Source organism: Podarcis melisellensis (assembly GCF_964234715.1).
Source record: "Podarcis melisellensis genome assembly, chromosome: 16".
NCBI classification, from domain to species: domain Eukaryota; kingdom Metazoa; phylum Chordata; class Lepidosauria; order Squamata; family Lacertidae; genus Podarcis; species Podarcis melisellensis.
In genome coordinates, this window is record NC_138533.1 from 10,584,668 (window position 1) to 10,602,337 (window position 17,670).

The 17,670-nt window shown below is 52.1% G+C and overlaps 1 protein-coding gene across 2 annotated transcripts in view; it reads right to left on the reverse strand.

The window, feature by feature from the left end:
* GON4L (gon-4 like) overlaps nucleotides 1–17,670 on the reverse strand; it is a 41,341-nt gene that overhangs the window by 12,541 nt on the left and 11,130 nt on the right. For both annotated transcript variants that reach the window (XM_081891288.1, XM_081891289.1), the window contains exons 10-21: nucleotides 16,915–17,088; nucleotides 13,886–14,078; nucleotides 13,201–13,302; nucleotides 12,710–12,750; nucleotides 11,990–12,093; nucleotides 9,321–9,516; nucleotides 8,394–8,480; nucleotides 6,811–6,982; nucleotides 5,666–5,810; nucleotides 5,257–5,407; nucleotides 4,340–4,456; nucleotides 211–1,866 (exon numbers count right to left, since the gene is read on the reverse strand). In XM_081891288.1, coding sequence (XP_081747414.1) covers nucleotides 211–1,866; nucleotides 4,340–4,456; nucleotides 5,257–5,407; nucleotides 5,666–5,810; nucleotides 6,811–6,982; nucleotides 8,394–8,480; nucleotides 9,321–9,516; nucleotides 11,990–12,093; nucleotides 12,710–12,750; nucleotides 13,201–13,302; nucleotides 13,886–14,078; nucleotides 16,915–17,088 — 3,138 coding nt within the window. The remainder of the gene's footprint in view (nucleotides 1–210; nucleotides 1,867–4,339; nucleotides 4,457–5,256; nucleotides 5,408–5,665; nucleotides 5,811–6,810; nucleotides 6,983–8,393; nucleotides 8,481–9,320; nucleotides 9,517–11,989; nucleotides 12,094–12,709; nucleotides 12,751–13,200; nucleotides 13,303–13,885; nucleotides 14,079–16,914; nucleotides 17,089–17,670) is intronic.

Below are 17,670 nucleotides of genomic sequence, written 5' to 3' on the forward strand. Positions count from 1 at the left end.
CTTCTCCCTAGGTGGAATAGGGAATCCAAGCAGAGGCCATACCCCGTCCACTCTCTCTTCGCAGGGAGCCCCATGGAAAGGAAAGCAGGCCTGGGGCCATTTCCTCTTCTCTTGGGCCCTGGTGCCTCCACAGAAAACATGTCGCTCCCCACCACATTTTTTTTGTTTTTGTTTTGTCCCCCCGCCCCTCCTTGGACAAAACAGCTCTACCTGCAGCTCTGGTACGGAGAGGACCGACTCCTCCGAGGCGGACGACATTTCCTCATCTTCCTCATCCTGAGTGAAATCATCAAAGTCCTCTTCCTCCTCCTCCTCTGGCCCCTCTTTCTCGCCTGCCGGTGCCTCCTGCCTGGTGGGAATCCCCCCAATGGCACGGCTGCCTGTGGTGGACAGATCCTTCTCCAACACTGCGCCAGAATCCGACCCTCCGGCAGCTGAGCTGCAGGCTTTTTCGGGAGAACTGCTGCTGCTGTTTTCCGCCACGCCGGCTGCGCTCTGCAGGCCATCGCCATGGCCTCTCTCCTCGTTCTGGCCGGAGCCTGGCTTGCCGTGAGCTTCCTTCTGCTCAGCGGTGCCCTCCGGTGTCGGCTCCACATCCAGCTCCTGCCCCAGTTCCAAAACTAGCTCCTCTCTGACCGGGCTGCCGGCGGAGCTCAGCTCCTCCGGAACGGGGGAAGCCACTGGAGGAAGGTCTCTGGCTTTCTCTGTTTCAACCTTCACGGTCTCCCCCATCTCGGGCAAAGAAAAGGCCCCTGGGGTCCCCAGATCAGCAGACTTCCCTTCACTCGGTTCCCCAAACCCTTCGACAGGAGTCTCTCCTTGGACCCCAAGGTCAGGATCGGACGACCACCGGCCGCTGTCTTCACCGGCGGAGAGCATCGGCGACGGCTCTCGCGGCTCCGGGGATGCGATTCCGCCGGCAGGTGGGCTCACGAACACGGAATCCTTGGCGGACGTGGGGACAGGGGAGCCGGTGGCATTTGACGTCACCACCAGCGACGGTGCCGGAGGGGTTGCTAGCGGCTGGCTTAGCGGGCACGGGAAAGGGTTGGGGTTGACCAGCAATGTGGTGATGGGGATGGGCTGAGCAGCACTGCCTGCGGCGCTCGAGGCCAACGGGTGCAGGACATTGCAGCCGTTGGCGATGCCGACCACTTTCACGGCACCGGCCGGGACGGTGAAGATGACCGGGGCCGGGTGCAGGAGGGGAGAGGGCTTGAACAGGGGAGCGGCTTTGGGGCTCTTCTTCTTCTGGTAGCCCCTGGGGGTGCTAGGCTTTCGGACCTTCGTCGCAGGCAGCGCCGGCGGGATCATCTTGGTGTGGAAGGCGACCGGCAGGGAGGAGACCAAGTTCTGGGGCAGAGCGGCAGCCAAGCAGGCCCTGGAGCCGGACTGGGGTGGAGCAGAGAGCACCCCCTGGAGGTCAAAGCTGGCACTGCTCCCTGTGGCCGGCAGAAGGCTCAAGTGCTGAATTCCCCCTGGCAAGGGCTGCACTAGCGGAGCGGGCTGAATCAGGCGGGGGACGCGCCCTGGAGGCTTGCTGGGAGGGGCTTCCGGCTGAGGCTGCCGGGTGCCCACCTTCAGGTAGTGGTTGGTGCCGGCAGGGAGAAGGCAAAGGCCTGGCCGGACAGGGAGGGGCTTGGCGGCGGCTTGTCTCTGCCGCCTCCAGGCCTTCCGGCAGATGCGGCTGGTGAGGGGCCTCAGGATCAGCTGCAAACCCTCGGGCATGCGCAGGGGGTATTTCTCATCCCTCGCAGTCTCCACAGGATCCCTCCCCGCTTTACCCAGGTCAGGATCGGAGCTGGGGAAGCTGGACATAGCTCCAGCGCTTTGCTCCAGAGCCTCCTGGATGAATGGCAAGCTGGCCTGGAGGAAGAAACAACATGAAAGGGGCAGGGAAGGGGAAAGAGCCAAATCAGAATTACCGTATTTTTTCGCTCTATAGGACGCACCGGACCACAGGAGGGGGAGAACAGGAAAATAAAGTTCTCCCCCTCTCTGCTCAGCGCCCCTTCAGCGAAGCAGCAGGAGAAACGGAGCCCCTTCCATTTCTTCTCCCGCTTCGCTGAAGGGGCGCTGCGCAAAGAGGAAAAACTGTGCAGTGCCTCTCCAGCGAAGCGAAGCCTGGAGAGCAAGAGGGATTGGGGCGCACCAACCCCTCTCGCTCTCCAGGCTTCAGGCAGCTATCCCCAAGCCTTCGGAGCGCAGCGGGAACTCCTGCTGTGCTCCGAAGGCTTGCGGATAGCTGCCTGAAACCCCCGGAGCGCAGTGGGAGTTCGCGCTGTGCTCCGGAGGCTTCAGCGAAAGCAATGCGAAGCCTCCAGAGCACGGGGGGAGCTCTCCCTGTGCGCTTCAGAGGCTTCGCGTTGCTATCGCTGAAGCCAAGGAGCCTGCATTCGCTCCATAGGACGCACACACATTTCCCCATCATTTTTGGAGGGGAAAAAGTGTGTCCTATAGAGCGAAAAATACGGTATGCCTAAAGCAGAGAGATTAGCGAGGTGATGGAGGAGGGCTTTTCTGAACCTCAAGAGCAGGTGAGGGATTGCAAGCTGCCTTACACCAAGTCAGACCAATGGGCCCACGCTCAGCTCTATTACTGTGGTCTTCACCACTTCTTGTGGCAGTGAGTTCCAAGGGGTGAATTATGCATCGTGGGGCCCCAGGTCTCATCCTGAACCCAGCCTATTAGTATATACAGGGAAGTATATGTCTACACTGATTATCAGCGGCTCTCCAGGACTTTTGGCATGGACACGTTTCCCAGCCTTATGTGGAGGCGCTGGGGATTGAATCTCAGACTGTCTGCAAAATGATAAAGGGTCTGGAAACCAGGCCTTAGGAGGAACGGTTGAGGGAGCTGGGTGTGTTTAGCCTGGGAAAGAGGAGACTGAGAGGAGGTAGGATAGCCTTCTTCAAATATCTTAAGGGCTGCCCCATGGAAGAGTGAGCAAGCTTGTTTACTCCTGCTCTGGAGGGTAGGACTCGAACCAATGGCTTCAAGTTACAAGGAAGGAGATTCCAACGAAACAGTAGAAATAACTTTCTGATGGCAAGAGCTGTGAAACAGACTGCCTTGGAAAGAAGAAGAGGAGAAGAGAAGAGTTTGGATTTGATATCCGGCTTTATCACTACCCGAAGGAGTCTCAAAGTGGCTCACATTCTCCTTTCCCTTCCTCCCCCACAACAAACACTCTGTGAGGTGAGTGGGGCTGAGAGACTTCAAAGAAGTGTGACAAGTCCAAGGTCACCCAGCAGCTGCATGTGGAGGAGTGGGGAATCGAACCCGGTTCCCCAGATTATGAGTCTACCGCTCTTAACCACTACACCACACTGGCTCAGTGGTGGATTCTCCTTCCTTGGAGGCTTTCAAGCAGAGGTTGGATGGCCATCTGTCTTGTATTATCTAGATGAGATTCCTGCATTGGACTAGATGACACTCGGGTCCCTTTCAACTCTACAGTTATGTGATTCTATATATGTAATGCATGTGCTTGGCCACTGAGCTACGGTCCTTCCCCTGGAAATAAAGTAAGCTTCCAGTCCTCATGGTGCTGGATAAAAGGTAGGCTTGAACAGGAACATAAGGAAAATGCCTTACACCAAATCAAACCATTGCTCCATTTGGCGTGGAATTGTCCTTACGTGGACCGGCAAAGAATATGGAGGGTCTGAGCCAAGAAAGCAGTCAGGACTGAAAGTTATGTTGCTCAATCCCTTCAGAAGCCGCCTTATACTGTGTCTTGTTCAGTACTGTCTTCACCTTCGCTCAGCGATGGGGAAGTTGTTTCCTTCCAAATGCTAGGGGACTTCAACTCCCATCCGTCCCAGCCAGTGTGGCCAATACAGTGGTACCTCGGGTTAAGTACTTAATTCGTTCCAGAGGTCCGTACCTAACCTGAAACTGTTCTTAACCTGAAGCACCACTTTAGCTAATGGGGCTTCCTGCTGCTGCCGGAGCACAATTTCTGTTCTCATCCTGAAGCAAAGTTCTTAACCTGAAGCACTATTTCTGGGTTAGCGGAGTCTGTAACCTGAAGCGTATGTAACCCGAGGTACCACTGTAGTCAAGGATGATGGGAGGTAGAGCCCAGCAACCTCTAGAGGGCCACAGCTTCCCCATCTTTGGTCGACACTGATTGTCTTTCCCAGTCGATACTCAGAGAGGGGCTGAACCTAGGACTTAAAATAACAGAATCTTAAGAGTTGGAAGGAACCCAGGGGTCATCTAGTCCAACCCCCTGCAATGCGGGAATCTCAGCTAAAGCATCCAAAACACCTAATGACTTCCTGATGCTTTGCCACTGAGCTTCGTCCCTGACCTCAAAGGAGGAAATACCTTCAACCAGAAGGGCAAACGATGCTCCTCTTGCTCCACGGGGGGTTTCCATTCCCCAGGCTGGATCTCGTCACAAAGCTTTGGCAGGCTAGGCAATTGCTTCGTCGTCTTATAGTGCTGAGAATCGAAGAGAGAGAGAAACAAGTCAAGTTCTGGACTCCCTGCACCAGTATGGCTCTCTCTGATCCTGGGGTGAAGAACCTGTTAGGCCCTCCAGACGGTGCTGGACTCCAGCTCCCATCAGCCCCAGCCAGAATGGCCAAAGGGTCAGGGACCATGGAAGTCCAGCAACACCTGGAGGGCTACAGGCTCCCCACCCCCGTCTTACGCCAATCATATTCCAACCTATCAGGGATCACATATTCAATGCACCTACAGAGCTGTGAAGCAAGGATAGGGAGTCCATGGCCATTCGGATGTTGCTGGACTCCATCAGTCCTAGTCAACGGTCAGAGATGATGGGAGTTGTAGTCCAGCAATATCTGGAGGGCCGCAGCCTTTACTTCCACTGGGGCAGGGTGCAAAGGAAAGGAAGGAGTTCAGCTCTAACAATCATTATTCATTCATTCATTCCCTGCCCATCTGGCTAGGTTTCCCCGGCCACTCTGGGCGGCTTCCAACAAAATAGTAAAATACAATAATGTATTTTCCCAAACTACACCTGTTTTAGGACTACAATTCCCATCATCCCTGCCCACTGGTCCTGCTAGCTAGGGGTGATGGGAGTTGTAGTCCAAAAACAACTGTAGAGGCCCAAGTTTGGGAAAACCCTGGGCTAGCCTTCCTTCCCTGCCCCCCTGGCTCCAGCTACGCCTACTCCTTGATAGCCCAAGTAAGGTTGGGGCCGAGCACTCATACCTGCACCCCAGCCCTTTCAGCTTAAGCTGAGAGAGTAAACCACCTGGCGCCCCACTCACTTTGATGATGTTGTCGGGGACCCGGTTCATATTGAGGTTCTTGATCCGCACTGTCAGCTGGCGGGCTGTCTTGGTCATTAGGAGGTACCTGCTGATCAGAGGTTTGGGGAACTCCGTCCCTTCGAAATGCTTCAGTCCCAAGGCTAACAAACTGGTGGAGATGGGGGAGAGAAGACAGAGGGGAAAGCCAGTCAGGCCGTGTGTTGAACCACCCGACTCTATCTAGAGGTTGCAGCTCCCATCACCCCTGATCATTGGCCATGCTGGAGTCCCAAGAACATCTGAAGACCATGGTGGTGGCAGAGCCTGGAATAAAGGCAGATCCTCCGATTCCTAGGAGGTCTTCCCTCCCTCCAAACTGTCACAACCACTCGCCCCAAGGGTTGCATACACGGGTCTAAGCACCTACTTGTCTTCCCCTTTCGTGAAGATAATCTTGTCCCGGGGCAACTTGGCCTTTAAGGAGCAGGTGGGCAGCAACTCTGGGTACATGAAGACCCTCCGTGTGGCCAAAATCCATGCAACCTGCTTCGGCAGGCAAACAAAGTCGCTCACTGTAGGAAGAACCGTCAGGAAGGAAGGAGCAAGAGGGGAGGGGAGAGGAGAGGAAGCAATCAGAAGGATGAGCTGAAGATACACAGCGCCACTTGCTGAAGTCAAGCCCCACCCAAGGGACCGTCTGCAAGGCAGTGTTAGAAACTCAAATATAAAAGCCAGGTGCCGAATGTCTCCTTAAACCAAGGTTAAAGGTAAAGGGACCCCTGACCGTTAGGTCCAGTTGTGGCCGACTCTGGGGTTGCGGCACTCATTTCGCTTTACTGGCCGAGGGAGCCGGCGTACAGCTTCCGGGTCATGTGGCCAGCATGACTGAGCCGCTTCTGGCGAACCAGAGCAGCGCACAGAAACGCCATTTACCTTCCCGCCGGAGTGGTACCTATTTATCTACTTGCACTTTGACGTGCTTTTGAACTGCTAGGTTGGCAGGAGCAGGGACCAAGCAACGGGAGCTCACCCCGTCGCAGGGATTCGAACCGCCGACCTTCTGATCGGTTACAGACGCCAAAACAGAATGCCTAGTTGTCACCTTGAGACAAGACGGCTCTAAAGTCTTATTTTTCAAATGATGCACTGAATGTGATTCAAAACCAGTTAAACATCTGTTAAAAACAGGTATTCTTCTAAAAAAATCAAAATGCAACTAAAATAAAGTTAATCTAAAAACGGATTAAAACACCTATCAGCTTCTATATGTCTGGATTGCCTACACAAAAGTGTTTCTTAGCAGGCCCCGCAAATAGTGAAGGTGCATGCCTTTATGTCAATCGGCAGGGAGTTCCAAAGTATGAACCTGTGAGACCAGGGTTCCCCACTCAGTCATGAAGCTCGCTGGGGGACCTTGGGCCGAGCGCCATCTCTCGGCCTAACCCACCTCACAGGGTTGTTGTGAGGGTAAAACACCATGAGCTCCTTAGAGGAAAGGCGAGACCTAAATGCCTCAAATAGACAATTAAATGTTGACTCCAGAAGCTCTGCACAAGGGACCCTGTTACACACCGTTCTTCTTAACCGCTTTGCGGGGGCTCCATTCGATCTTAACGTGCGAGTCGAAGTCCTCGATGAGCTGCAAGGCATCCTTCAAGTTGCACGGCTGAAACGTGGTCTGGAATTTGGGCCCCAAGGGCTGGCGGAGAATGGCGGAGCTCTGAGCGAAAGTATCCAGCTCGGTCTATGGAACGCAAAGAGAAGAGGGAAGAAACGGCAGGCAACCAGGGGTGAAGGGCCACAATGGCTTCTCAGCCAAGGGCCAGACCAAGACATTTTGCCGCCTGAGGCAAACCAGAAAATGACGCCCCCTGCCTGCCATGCCTTACTCCTACAGAGGGTTTTATGCCCCACAGAGGACCTTAAGGTCCAAAAATGACAACATTTTGGAGGTCCCAAGTCGCAAGGTGGTTGGTTAGATTGGTCTCAACTAGGGCCAGGGCCTTTTCAGTACTGGCCCCGACTTGGTGGAACGCTCTGTCACAAGAGACTAGGGCCCCGCGGGACTTGACATCTTTCCGCAGGGCCTGCAAGACAGAGCTGTTCCGCCTGGCCTTTGGTCTGGACTCAGTCTGACCCTTATGTTTCCCTCCCCTTATGGTTTTGATCTATGGGCTACTTTTAAAATGAGGCTGCATTTTAAACTGTATTTTAACCCGTATTTTAAATTGGTTTTTTTTCTCCCCCTATTATGTTTTTATTGTAATTTTACTGGTGTTAGCCGCCCTGAGCCCGACTCTGGCCGGAGAGGGCGGGGTATAAATAAAAAAATATTATTATTATTATTATTATTTGCCTTCACTGAGGCTGCTTCCAAGCTGCAGGGCTGGACAGGGCGCAGGGCCAGCTCTAGACATTTTGCTGCCTGAGACGAAGGACAAGGAGGCGCCCTCCTCCCACGAAGCCTAGACAGAAGCCAGCTAGACTGGTAGCTGAATGTTACTTCAATACAGGTGAAAGGACTGCATCTTTCACCGCACTCAAGGGGCTAGTGCAGGGCACCCATAGTGTTCGCTTCCCCCCCCCCCACACACACACCTCAGCATCTGCTGCCTGACTGCTTCATTATAAGGCCAGCCCTCTCTCATCCTAAACCTTATTAGCGCTTGCATGGTGGAGATACCAGGGAATCAAAGCTGAGACGAACGAAATGGGGTAGAGAAAACCTTTGGGGCTGCAGTTGCCCCACAAACCCAAAACACTTCAAAACACCATCTCAGTCAGATTGCCTTTTATTATATCTGAGCTGCATGCTGCAAAGTACTTTAGATTCATCCAAAGCCCAGTGGGATACTAGACCACCAGTTAGCCTTCAGGTTTAAAAGAAACAAAATTGAAACCTAAGCCGCTAGTCCTTATGGCCAACTCTGGTGGCGGATGGGGGAGAGCAGCAGTCTGGGAGAGGGCATTCTCTGCGGAAGCCCCTAAGCTGTGGAAACCCAGCCCCATTGAAGTGCGAAAGACACCTCTGATTTAGTAACACTCTGGCTATTCTGCAACACAAGCCCCAAACCCAACCAGAACAATGCACGGCCTCAGTCCTACGTGCGGCAGCAGAAAGGTCTGCCAGGGTGAAGCTGAGCCAAACTCCTTACCAGAAAAAGCCGTGTGGTGCTGGCCTCTGAGCTCAGGCTGGGGTTGCAGCTGCTGAGAAGGTAGGCCTGGGTCAAGAGCTGCACGTGCTGCGAGCAGAGGGAAAAGAATCAGAGCTGAAGAGTTGGCAGGGGCTCCGAGAATCCAACCCACTGCAATGCAGGAATCCAAGTTGCTGCCCACCAGAAATGGGTTTTATAGCCACAGGTCAGGAGGCCAGCGACCTCTGCAGACACACACACACCCCATCTGGATTTTGGGGCAAGCACTGCGGACACCCCACCCCACCGTTCCCCAGGGTCAGCCTCCCACAATAGAAGTAGCGCATGCAGACACAAGGTCCGCTTTCCCAAAGGATCCGGGTAGAGGTCAGACCCAGTGGAAGTAATCTGGGCCTTGGAAAGCACATTGAGCTGAAAGAGGAAGTGGGAAAGGGTGCCGCTCCTTCGCACTTCCGCCTTCAGCTCTATGACCCTTTTGGAAAGGAGGGAACCACCTCACCATCTCATGACCAAGGGGACAGTGGGGGACGGGAGGCGGACTTTCCCTCCCCATCCCTTTTCCTTCATGGGCCATGACTTTTTAGACCAGTGCTTCCCAAAACATGGGTCTCTGGCTGCTTTTGGACTACAATTCCCATCATGCCTGAATGTTGGTCCTGCTAGCTAGGGATGATGGGAGTCGAAGTCCAAAAACAGCTGGAGACCCAAGTTTGGGAAACACTGGGGTTTTTTAAGACTGGGAGGTCAAGGGCTGCGGCAGAACAGGAACTGATTTTAGCAAGCCACTCCAAGGACGGGATATGAATGTAAAATAAATAAAAAAGAGAGAAGGGAGAGAAATCAGCACAAAAGCAGAAAGCAAATGTGAGATAGCAGAGGAAGCCCTTCCTCGTCTGGCGTGGTGCTGTTTTCCCTTCCAAACAATACCTGTTGCATCTGCTGCTGCAGCCTCTTCTTCTGCCCGGCGTCCAGCACCAGGGTTTGGACCGGCTTCTCGCGGAGCTTCAGCCTCTCCGCTTCCTGGGGCAGCTTGGCGGCCGACTTCTTCATGCGCAGCTGCTCCAGCTGCTCCTTGACCGTCCGGTGCTGCTCATTCAGCAAGTTGGCCAGGGGCTCCTCAAACCTGCACAGGGTCAAAGGTAAGTATTCTACCAATCTCAGCTTCGGTCACCAAGTTGCGGTGGCTCAGCATCCAGTCAGAGGCAATCGTGCTTCTGAACATGCATTGCTGGAAACCGCAGGAGAGGAGAATCCTCTTTGTGGACTTGGCTGGACTAGGCCGTTCTTACCCAAATCAGGGTCACGTTTGCTCACAAAAATCAGAAGAGCCTAGCTGCTGGCTCAGGCCAATGACCTGCCTAGTCCAGCTTCCTGCTTCTCACACTGGCCAATCAGATTCCTCCATGGAGCCCAGAGGCATGGCATGAAGGCAAGAACCCTCCCTCACTCTTACTCATAAGAACATCAGAGGAACCCTGTTGGATCAGCCCGAAAAGCAGTGGCATGCAGTGAATTTTTTTCTTTAGGGGAACATTTAGGGCCAGAGGTGCCAGATGGTGAGAGCAATTGGGGGGGGGGACGTTGCGCACGTGAGCATCACACCTCCCTTAGCTGGGCAGAAGCTTCCTGGGTCTGGGAAAAAGACGCCAGGGGAACATTTAGGGGGCTAGCCTAGTCCCCCTAGTCCACTGACCACACACCACGGGCAAAAGGCCCATCTAGTCCAGCACTCCATTCACACAGTGGCCAAAGAAATGCCCACAAGCACAACCAAGCCAATCACTCTCTCCACTTATGAATCCCAGCAACTAGCGTTCAGAGGTGTACAGCCTCCGAGGCAGAACACAGCCACTGTGGCTAGTAGTCACTGCTAGCTTTATCCTCTGTATGGTCCCTTTTTAACGCCATTCAAGTTGGTGGCTGCTGCTGCGGCCTCGGGAGGGAGGGAGGGGGGCTCCATAGCTATTCACAGTGTTAAGAATTCCTTCCTTTCATCTGCCCTGAATTGTCCAGCACTCAGGTTCCCCAGACAGTCCCAGGTCCCCGGAAGAACCAGGCAAGAGCCATCAAAGTTTGCTTTTAAGGGACACAGCACAGGCCCAGGGGAAGAAGACAAAGTGGGACCTGGCACAGTGCCCTTGTGCAGCAGGTCACTCTCATCTTCTCCACGTTGCAGATGAAAGGTGGAGGGGGGTGAGGCTGAGAGAGAGATGCTTGCCAAAGGCAACATGAAACAGGGACCTGCAAGCTACCACGTACCTCTCACATGCTCTACAGCAGTGTTTCCCAACCTTGGGTCTCCAGCTGTTTTTGGACTACAACTCCCATCATACCTAGCTGGCAAGACCAGTGGTGAGGGATGATGGGAACTGTAGTCCAAAAACAGCTGGAGACCTAAGGTTGGGAAACACTGCTCTACAGTGGTACCTCGGGTTACATACGCTTCAGGTTACACACTGCGCTAACCCAGAAATAGTGCTTCAGGTTAAGAACTTTGCTTCAGGATAGGAACAGAAATCGTGCTCCGGTGGCGCGGCGGCAGCCGGAAGCCCCATTAGCTAAAGTGGTGCTTCAGGTTAAGAACAGTTTCAGGTTAAGAACGGACCTCCAGAACGAATTAAGTACTTAACCCGAAGTACCACTGTATGAGCCACACAGGAGCAAGAGGCAGCTTAGGAAGTTCAAAGGACAGGCCCATAAGGAGATGCCTTGCACCAAGTCAGTCCACACTGACTGGCAGAGGCTCTAGCATGGGGAGATGCCATTTCCCCAAATCAGGATAATGTCTGATGCAGGAGAAGCAAAGAGCCTCTTCCTTTCCTCTTTCCTCTTTCCTCTCCTTTCTTCCACACACACATTCCCGCTCTGGTTTTCAGACTTGTAGCTGGGCAGAGCTGGTCTTGCCGCCCCCTTCCAGTACTGCTCAACCTAGAAGGGATGGCGGAGGCCCAGCGGTTCCTTTGCCTCCCTTCCCAAACAGAGTCAGCTTTCCTTTGAGCCAACCTGCCCCATAGACAAAGAGGCTTGCCCACGGCCACCTTGGTGGAGATGCACACCAGGCCCCATTTGCAAAATGAAGGGGGAGAAGTGGGAGGCTCCAGCAGCTCCTTCCCACTCCTCTCCCTGGGCTGAGAAGCAACCAAGAAGGTGAACTGCGTGGCAGAATCCTGACCAGCCCTCCACCGCCTTCCCGCAAACCACTACACATAGCCAGCCACTTCTCCTGTTCCTGAAAAGTTCATGCAAGTCAATTATCGGTCAACTGATTTTTATCCCACACTTCCTCCCTGTTTTCCAGGATGTGTCCAGCTAAGTCAGGGATGGAGAACCTCAGGCCTGGGATGCTGAAAGTGGCTCTGTCTGGTCCTCAGAAATCTTCCCAGCCGCCTGGTCCATCTTCCTACTGTCAACACTGACTGGCAGCAGCTCTCCAGCGGTTCAGGAAGGGGGCCTCCCCTCTCCTACCTGGAGATGCCTGGGAGTGAACCTGGGACTTTCTGCATGCAAAGTGAAGGCTCTCTCCGTGAGCTATGGCCTTTCCCCCAACAGAGGGGGAACAAAATGGCTTGGGGCAGGGCGAGAACGGCCCATCCTACCTGAGCACCTGCGGAGTGTTAAAATTTGGCCGGGCCTCTGCAGCACTGTCCTCGTCCTCTGGCCCTTCATCCTCTACGTTGGAGAAGCCCATCTCATCCTGAAACTGAAGCAGAAACACGCAGCCCAAGTCAGTGGCACAGGCAGGGGCAGAAAGGGCTTGGAGAAATCAACCAAGACTCAGGATGAACAGCCTCAACTGGCACAGAAGGGCACCCACTACCAGAGCGCTACTGAAAATTCAGCCCATCTTCCTTACATTTAAGAGGTAATGACTTGCAACTTGCTCAGCAGTTACGTTTTCTGGAGTTGCACATCAATTGCATATAATCAGAACAACTCCAGAATTGTCCACACACAACCATCCCTACCTTTCCAAAGCCAGCACACCTAGCAGGCCTTGCCCTCAATGCAAGGTGGAGAGCTTTTAAGCTCTTTGCTTTGCTTACTGGGCTCTGGGAGGTTCTCACACACCTTCCCAGAGCTCAGTAAGCAGAGGAGGAGCGCTTAAAATCTCTTTCCACAGCAAGGAAAGCACAGAAGCAGCTTTTGAACTCTCTGCCTTGCATGTGTTTTAATTTGTGCAGCCGCCGGGCGCATAAAACTGCCATTGAGCGAATTAAGTTGTGAGTCGACTGTACTTCCTCTTTTTTTTAATATTTGCATGAGCAAGTTTCTCGAAGAACTAGGAATTTATATACAAGGGCAGCTGAGAGCCTTACCGTCTCAAACAGCTCCTCCATCAGCTCATTAACTTCTTTCTCTGCAAGATACAAAACAAGAGGGATTCAGCCTGCGAATCAGTACCATACTCTACTATTTCCTAAATGCCTTAACACAATTAGCAAAGTGCAGGAAGCCACCACCTCATTACGAAGGAATTGGTTGGCTTTTCAAATACGGCATGCTTCAAGCTTCTGGAGAAAAGGTGCACCAACAACCACCACCACCTGGGTCTCCGGTATGATGGACTCAACATAGGAATGCTGCCTTATACTGAGTGAGACCATCCAGCTCTGTACTGACTCCACAGAGATGGACAGCTGCTCTCCAGGATTTCAGACGGGCTTCTCTTCCCAGCCCTATCTGGACATTCTGGGGGCTGAACCAGGGACCTTCTGCGTCCAAAGCAGATGTTCTATGGCCCCTTAACCAACAAATTCGAACACAGGCCGCGATGAAACAGCCAGACCAAAGTAGGCAGAGAACGTACTCGTGATCCTCACGGCACGGTCGTTCCTGAAGTCCTCCGTGTCTGGCTCGTCAAGATCCTCCAGGAAGTTGTACTCGGGGTCGTCGTCGTCGTCAGCCTCATCTGGAAGAGAAAATGCTTCTTAGCCAAGAGGAGGAGGAGCCTTTGCTTCCAGGAAACAGAATGGCCATTACTGCACTGCAGGGGGATGGAGGAGATGCCCCTTGGGGTCCCTTCCAACCCTACGATTCTGTGAAATACCGTATTTTTGCATCTATAAAACGCCCCCATGTATAATAGGTAAAGGGACCCCTGACCATTAGGTCCAGTCGTGGCCGACTCAAGTTGTGGCGCTCATCTCGCTTTACTGGCTGAGGGAGCTGACGTTTGTCTGCAAACAGTTTTTCCGGGTCATGTGGCCAGCATGAATAAGCCACTTCTGGTGAACCACAGTAGCGCACAGAAATGCCGTTTAACTTCCCGCTGCAGCGGTACCTATTTATCTATTTGCACTCTGACATGCTTTCGAATTGCTAGGTTGGCAGGAGCAGGGACCAAGCCCCCAATCTTTGACATTATTTTTAAGGGGGAAAACCTAGTCTTATACACGGAAAAATACGGTATTTTCAAGATACTGCTCCTCCCACAAAAACACAGGTCAAATCTAGTGACCCACCCACTCACACCCCAAGTAAATGGAACATGCCTTCATTTCCCACATCGTCATTCATGAGGCCACCCAGCCACCTCTTCCACTCCTCGTCGTCTGCCGTGTTGGGGTCATACATGTCCGGGGTGATGTCTGGGGCACGGAGCTCAGCTTCCAACTGGCCGAGGGGCACGTCCTTCAGGGGCCTCTTCGACCGGGTGCGCAAGGCGATCAAGCTGTCCTCCAGAGGCTGGAGAGGAAATGGAGGAAAGGAGGAAGGGCTCTGAGCGGCTCTGGCAGATTCTCCAGCATCATGCGGCATGGAAGAGCCTTTGCGGTGAAGAGGCCGGAATCTCAGGTGACAGGAGGGGGAAAGACTCAGGTTCAAATCCTCCCCACAGCCATGCAAGCCCACTAAGGTCTGTCATGGTCTCGGCATAAACCTACCTTGCGGGGTTGTTATGAGAACTAAAGGAGCATCTTGAACTCCTTAGAGGGGAAACAGAAGATAAATTCAATAGAATAAATAGGAAGGCTGAATGGGTAGGAAAGAGGAACTACTAGGACAGCACATCATCAGTCCATATTCAACAATCAATATATTGCACAAACACTCTGCACCTTCCTCCAATGAATAAGTGAAGGCATATATGGAGGTTCCGCCATATATATATATATATATATATATGCTTTCGTAGATTTTCACGGGTACAGGAATGCAGGTTTTGGTGTCCTCGGGTGTCTTCCCGTGTAAAAGTTGGGGTGTCTAGGCGACGTTTCGACGAGGTCTCACTCATCATCTTCAGGCTGGTGCTTTCGGCTTCTTGTTACTGGAACAGAGCAGGATCTCAGTGTTTGAGTTCCTATAAATACTGTTGAGGGGGTGTGGTGTATAGCCTCCAATGTTCTGGGCAGAGAGGAAGTTCCCAGGCTAGTGTGCCTTTTCTTCTTTTGTTCCTTAATTACTTGAGGGATATCTTGAGTGATTTCTTGAGTGATATCCTGAGTACCACTTAGGTGGGTCATTAGGTGTGGATTAGTTGCTAAAGTCTTTGTGTCTTGACCTCTTGAACTTTGTGAAGAGTTTTTCTGAGAAGATGGCTGTACTGCACTTAGTTGTGCTCTGGCTTGGCTTCGTGTATAGGGGCGAGCTGTGGTTTTGTGGCCTGTGTCAGCCAGATCTGTGTAGGGATTGCAGGGGGGTGCAGCATCCGGAGGTGCCACCATGGTTTGGCTACTGGATGGTGTCTGTAATTTATCTGTGGAGAGGGTCTGGGTTTGGGTCTGGTGTGGTTGATTGGTGATGGCGTTCTGTGTGCCTCTGGATCTGGTGTCAGTTTTTGTGGGGAGGGCTAATTTCCAGATGTCTGGCAAGCGGGATGTGTCGTCACGCTTGTTCATGTTGTGAGGGTGTTTCTCTATCTCGATGGCTTCCATGATTATTCTCTTGTGGTGATGTTCCATGTTAAAGAGCAATTTGGAATCTGCAAAATTAATTTCGTGTCCTGTTTCTTTCATGTGTTGGAAAAGAGAGGAAGTTTTTTCTTCTTTTTTGACGGCATTCTTGTGTTCTGCGATACGTGCATTTATTCGTCTGTTTGTTTGTCCAATGTACGTGGCTGGGCAGACTTTGCAGGGTATTTCATAGACCCCTTGGTTTTCCAACTGGATTTTATCCTTGGGGTTTCTGAGGATATTGGCTATTTTTTTTTCTGAGGATATTGGCTATTTTATCACCAATCAACCACACCAGACCCAAACCCAGACCCTCTCCACAGATAAATTACAGACACCATCCAGTAGCCAAACCATGGTGGCACCTCCGGATGCTGCACCCCCCTGCAATCCCTACACAGATCTGGCTGACACAGGCCACAAAACCACAGCTCGCCCCTATACACGAAGCCAAGCCAGAGCACAACTAAGTGCAGTACAGCCATCTTCTCAGAAAAACTCTTCACAAAGTTCAAGAGGTCAAGACACAAAGACTTTAGCAACTAATCCACACCTAATGACCCACCTAAGTGGTACTCAGGATATCACTCAAGAAATCACTCAAGATATCCCTCAAGTAATTAAGGAACAAAAGAAGAAAAGGCACACTAGCCTGGGAACTTCCTCTCTGCCCAGAACATTGGAGGCTATACACCACACCCCCTCAACAGTATTTATAGGAACTCAAACACTGAGATCCTGCTCTGTTCCAGTAACAAGAAGCCGAAAGCACCAGCCTGAAGATGACGAGTGAGACCTCGTCGAAACGTCGCCTAGACACCCCAACTTTTACACGGGAAGACACCCGAGGACACCAAAACCTGCATATATATATATATATATATATATATATATATATATATACACACACACATATGCTTGAAAGATTTTAAAAAAAGTATACTGACATAAACATCAAATATCAAGTTTCTTTTAACATAAAATTAAAAGAAAATGCCAGATTAGCCGAAATATAAGCCACACTTTTTTTTCCAAATTCCGACTGAAAAGTGAAAAGTGAGGCTTAAATTTGCAATCTTACAAAAAATTGGCTTTTACGATATCGCTGTAGGATTTCCGTCTACATTTGCCATTTACGGGTGTGAGCACCTGCGGAATTTGAAGGCAGCGGCTTATAATCGGGTATTGTCTTTTTTTCTTTTCCTCCCTTGAATTTTAAAGGTGCAACTTATTTGCGGGTGTGGCTTATATTCGGGCCAATATGGTAGATTAAAAAAGGAAAAAAGAAAAAAGGGGAAACTCAGAATCGGAGGCTCTACCTTATTCCATCTTCACAATGCCCCTGCGAGGTAGGCTAAGCCAAGAGACATCACCACCCAGTTGAGCTTCACAGCTGATCAGGGCATCTGAACTCTGGTGCTTTCCTGGCCTGAAACTACCCTGCTGTCCACAATCCAGCCCACAAAGACCCCAAACAAATGAATGTAAGAAACACAAATGGATGGGGTGGGATGGACTTTGACTAGATCAACTGGCTCTAACTCTTACTCTCCCCGCAAGAACCAAAGCAAGCAAGGTGTTGAAGAAAGGAGGCAAACGCTTTGGAGGAACCAGAGAGCCCCTGAGATTACCTGGAAGGCGTCCATACACACCGGGCTGGAGGCCAGCTCCTCATCCACTGCGTGCAGCTTCTCCATGAAGCTGCTGTCCTTGCTCTGCTTGGGTTTGGGGGGCGGCGGGGGGCCCATCGGGACGACTTCAGCACTGATGTGCCGCTGAAGTGGGGCAGTGGAGGCTTTCTCCGCCTGGTTAGAGAGAGCAAAGGAAGAGAGCCATGTTTCACCCCATTCAATTTCTACAGCTTTCATACCATCCCTCCCCTCTGGTGGGGCATTAAGGACAGACAAAACAAAGCCCTAAGAGAAAACAGCCTCGCTGCAACACTGGGCTGATGGCACTTGTCATTGTCAAATGAGCCTCACCATCACTCAGAGATGGGATATACAAGGGTACTGGGGGTCCCCCAGGTACCCTAGACCCAAGGCTTTTTTCAGCTGGAAAATGAGGGCGCCATTGTCATCGTAAGGGAACAAGGGAGGTGTTCATGAGGAGTTCCGGCACCCCTTTTTCTAGAAAAATAGCACTGCTAAGATGTAAATGAATACGTTCCCGAGCACAATTCAAAGTGTTGGTGCTGACCTTTAAAGCCCTAAACGGCCTCGGTCCAGTATACCTGAAGGAGCATCTCCACCCCCATCGTTCTGCCCGGACGCTGAGGTCCGGTGCTGAGGAGAAGCTTCCCTCGCTGTGAGAAGCCAAGTTACAGAGAAGCAGGCAGAGGGCCTTCTCGGTAGTGGCGCCCGCCCTGTGGAATGCCCTCCCACCAG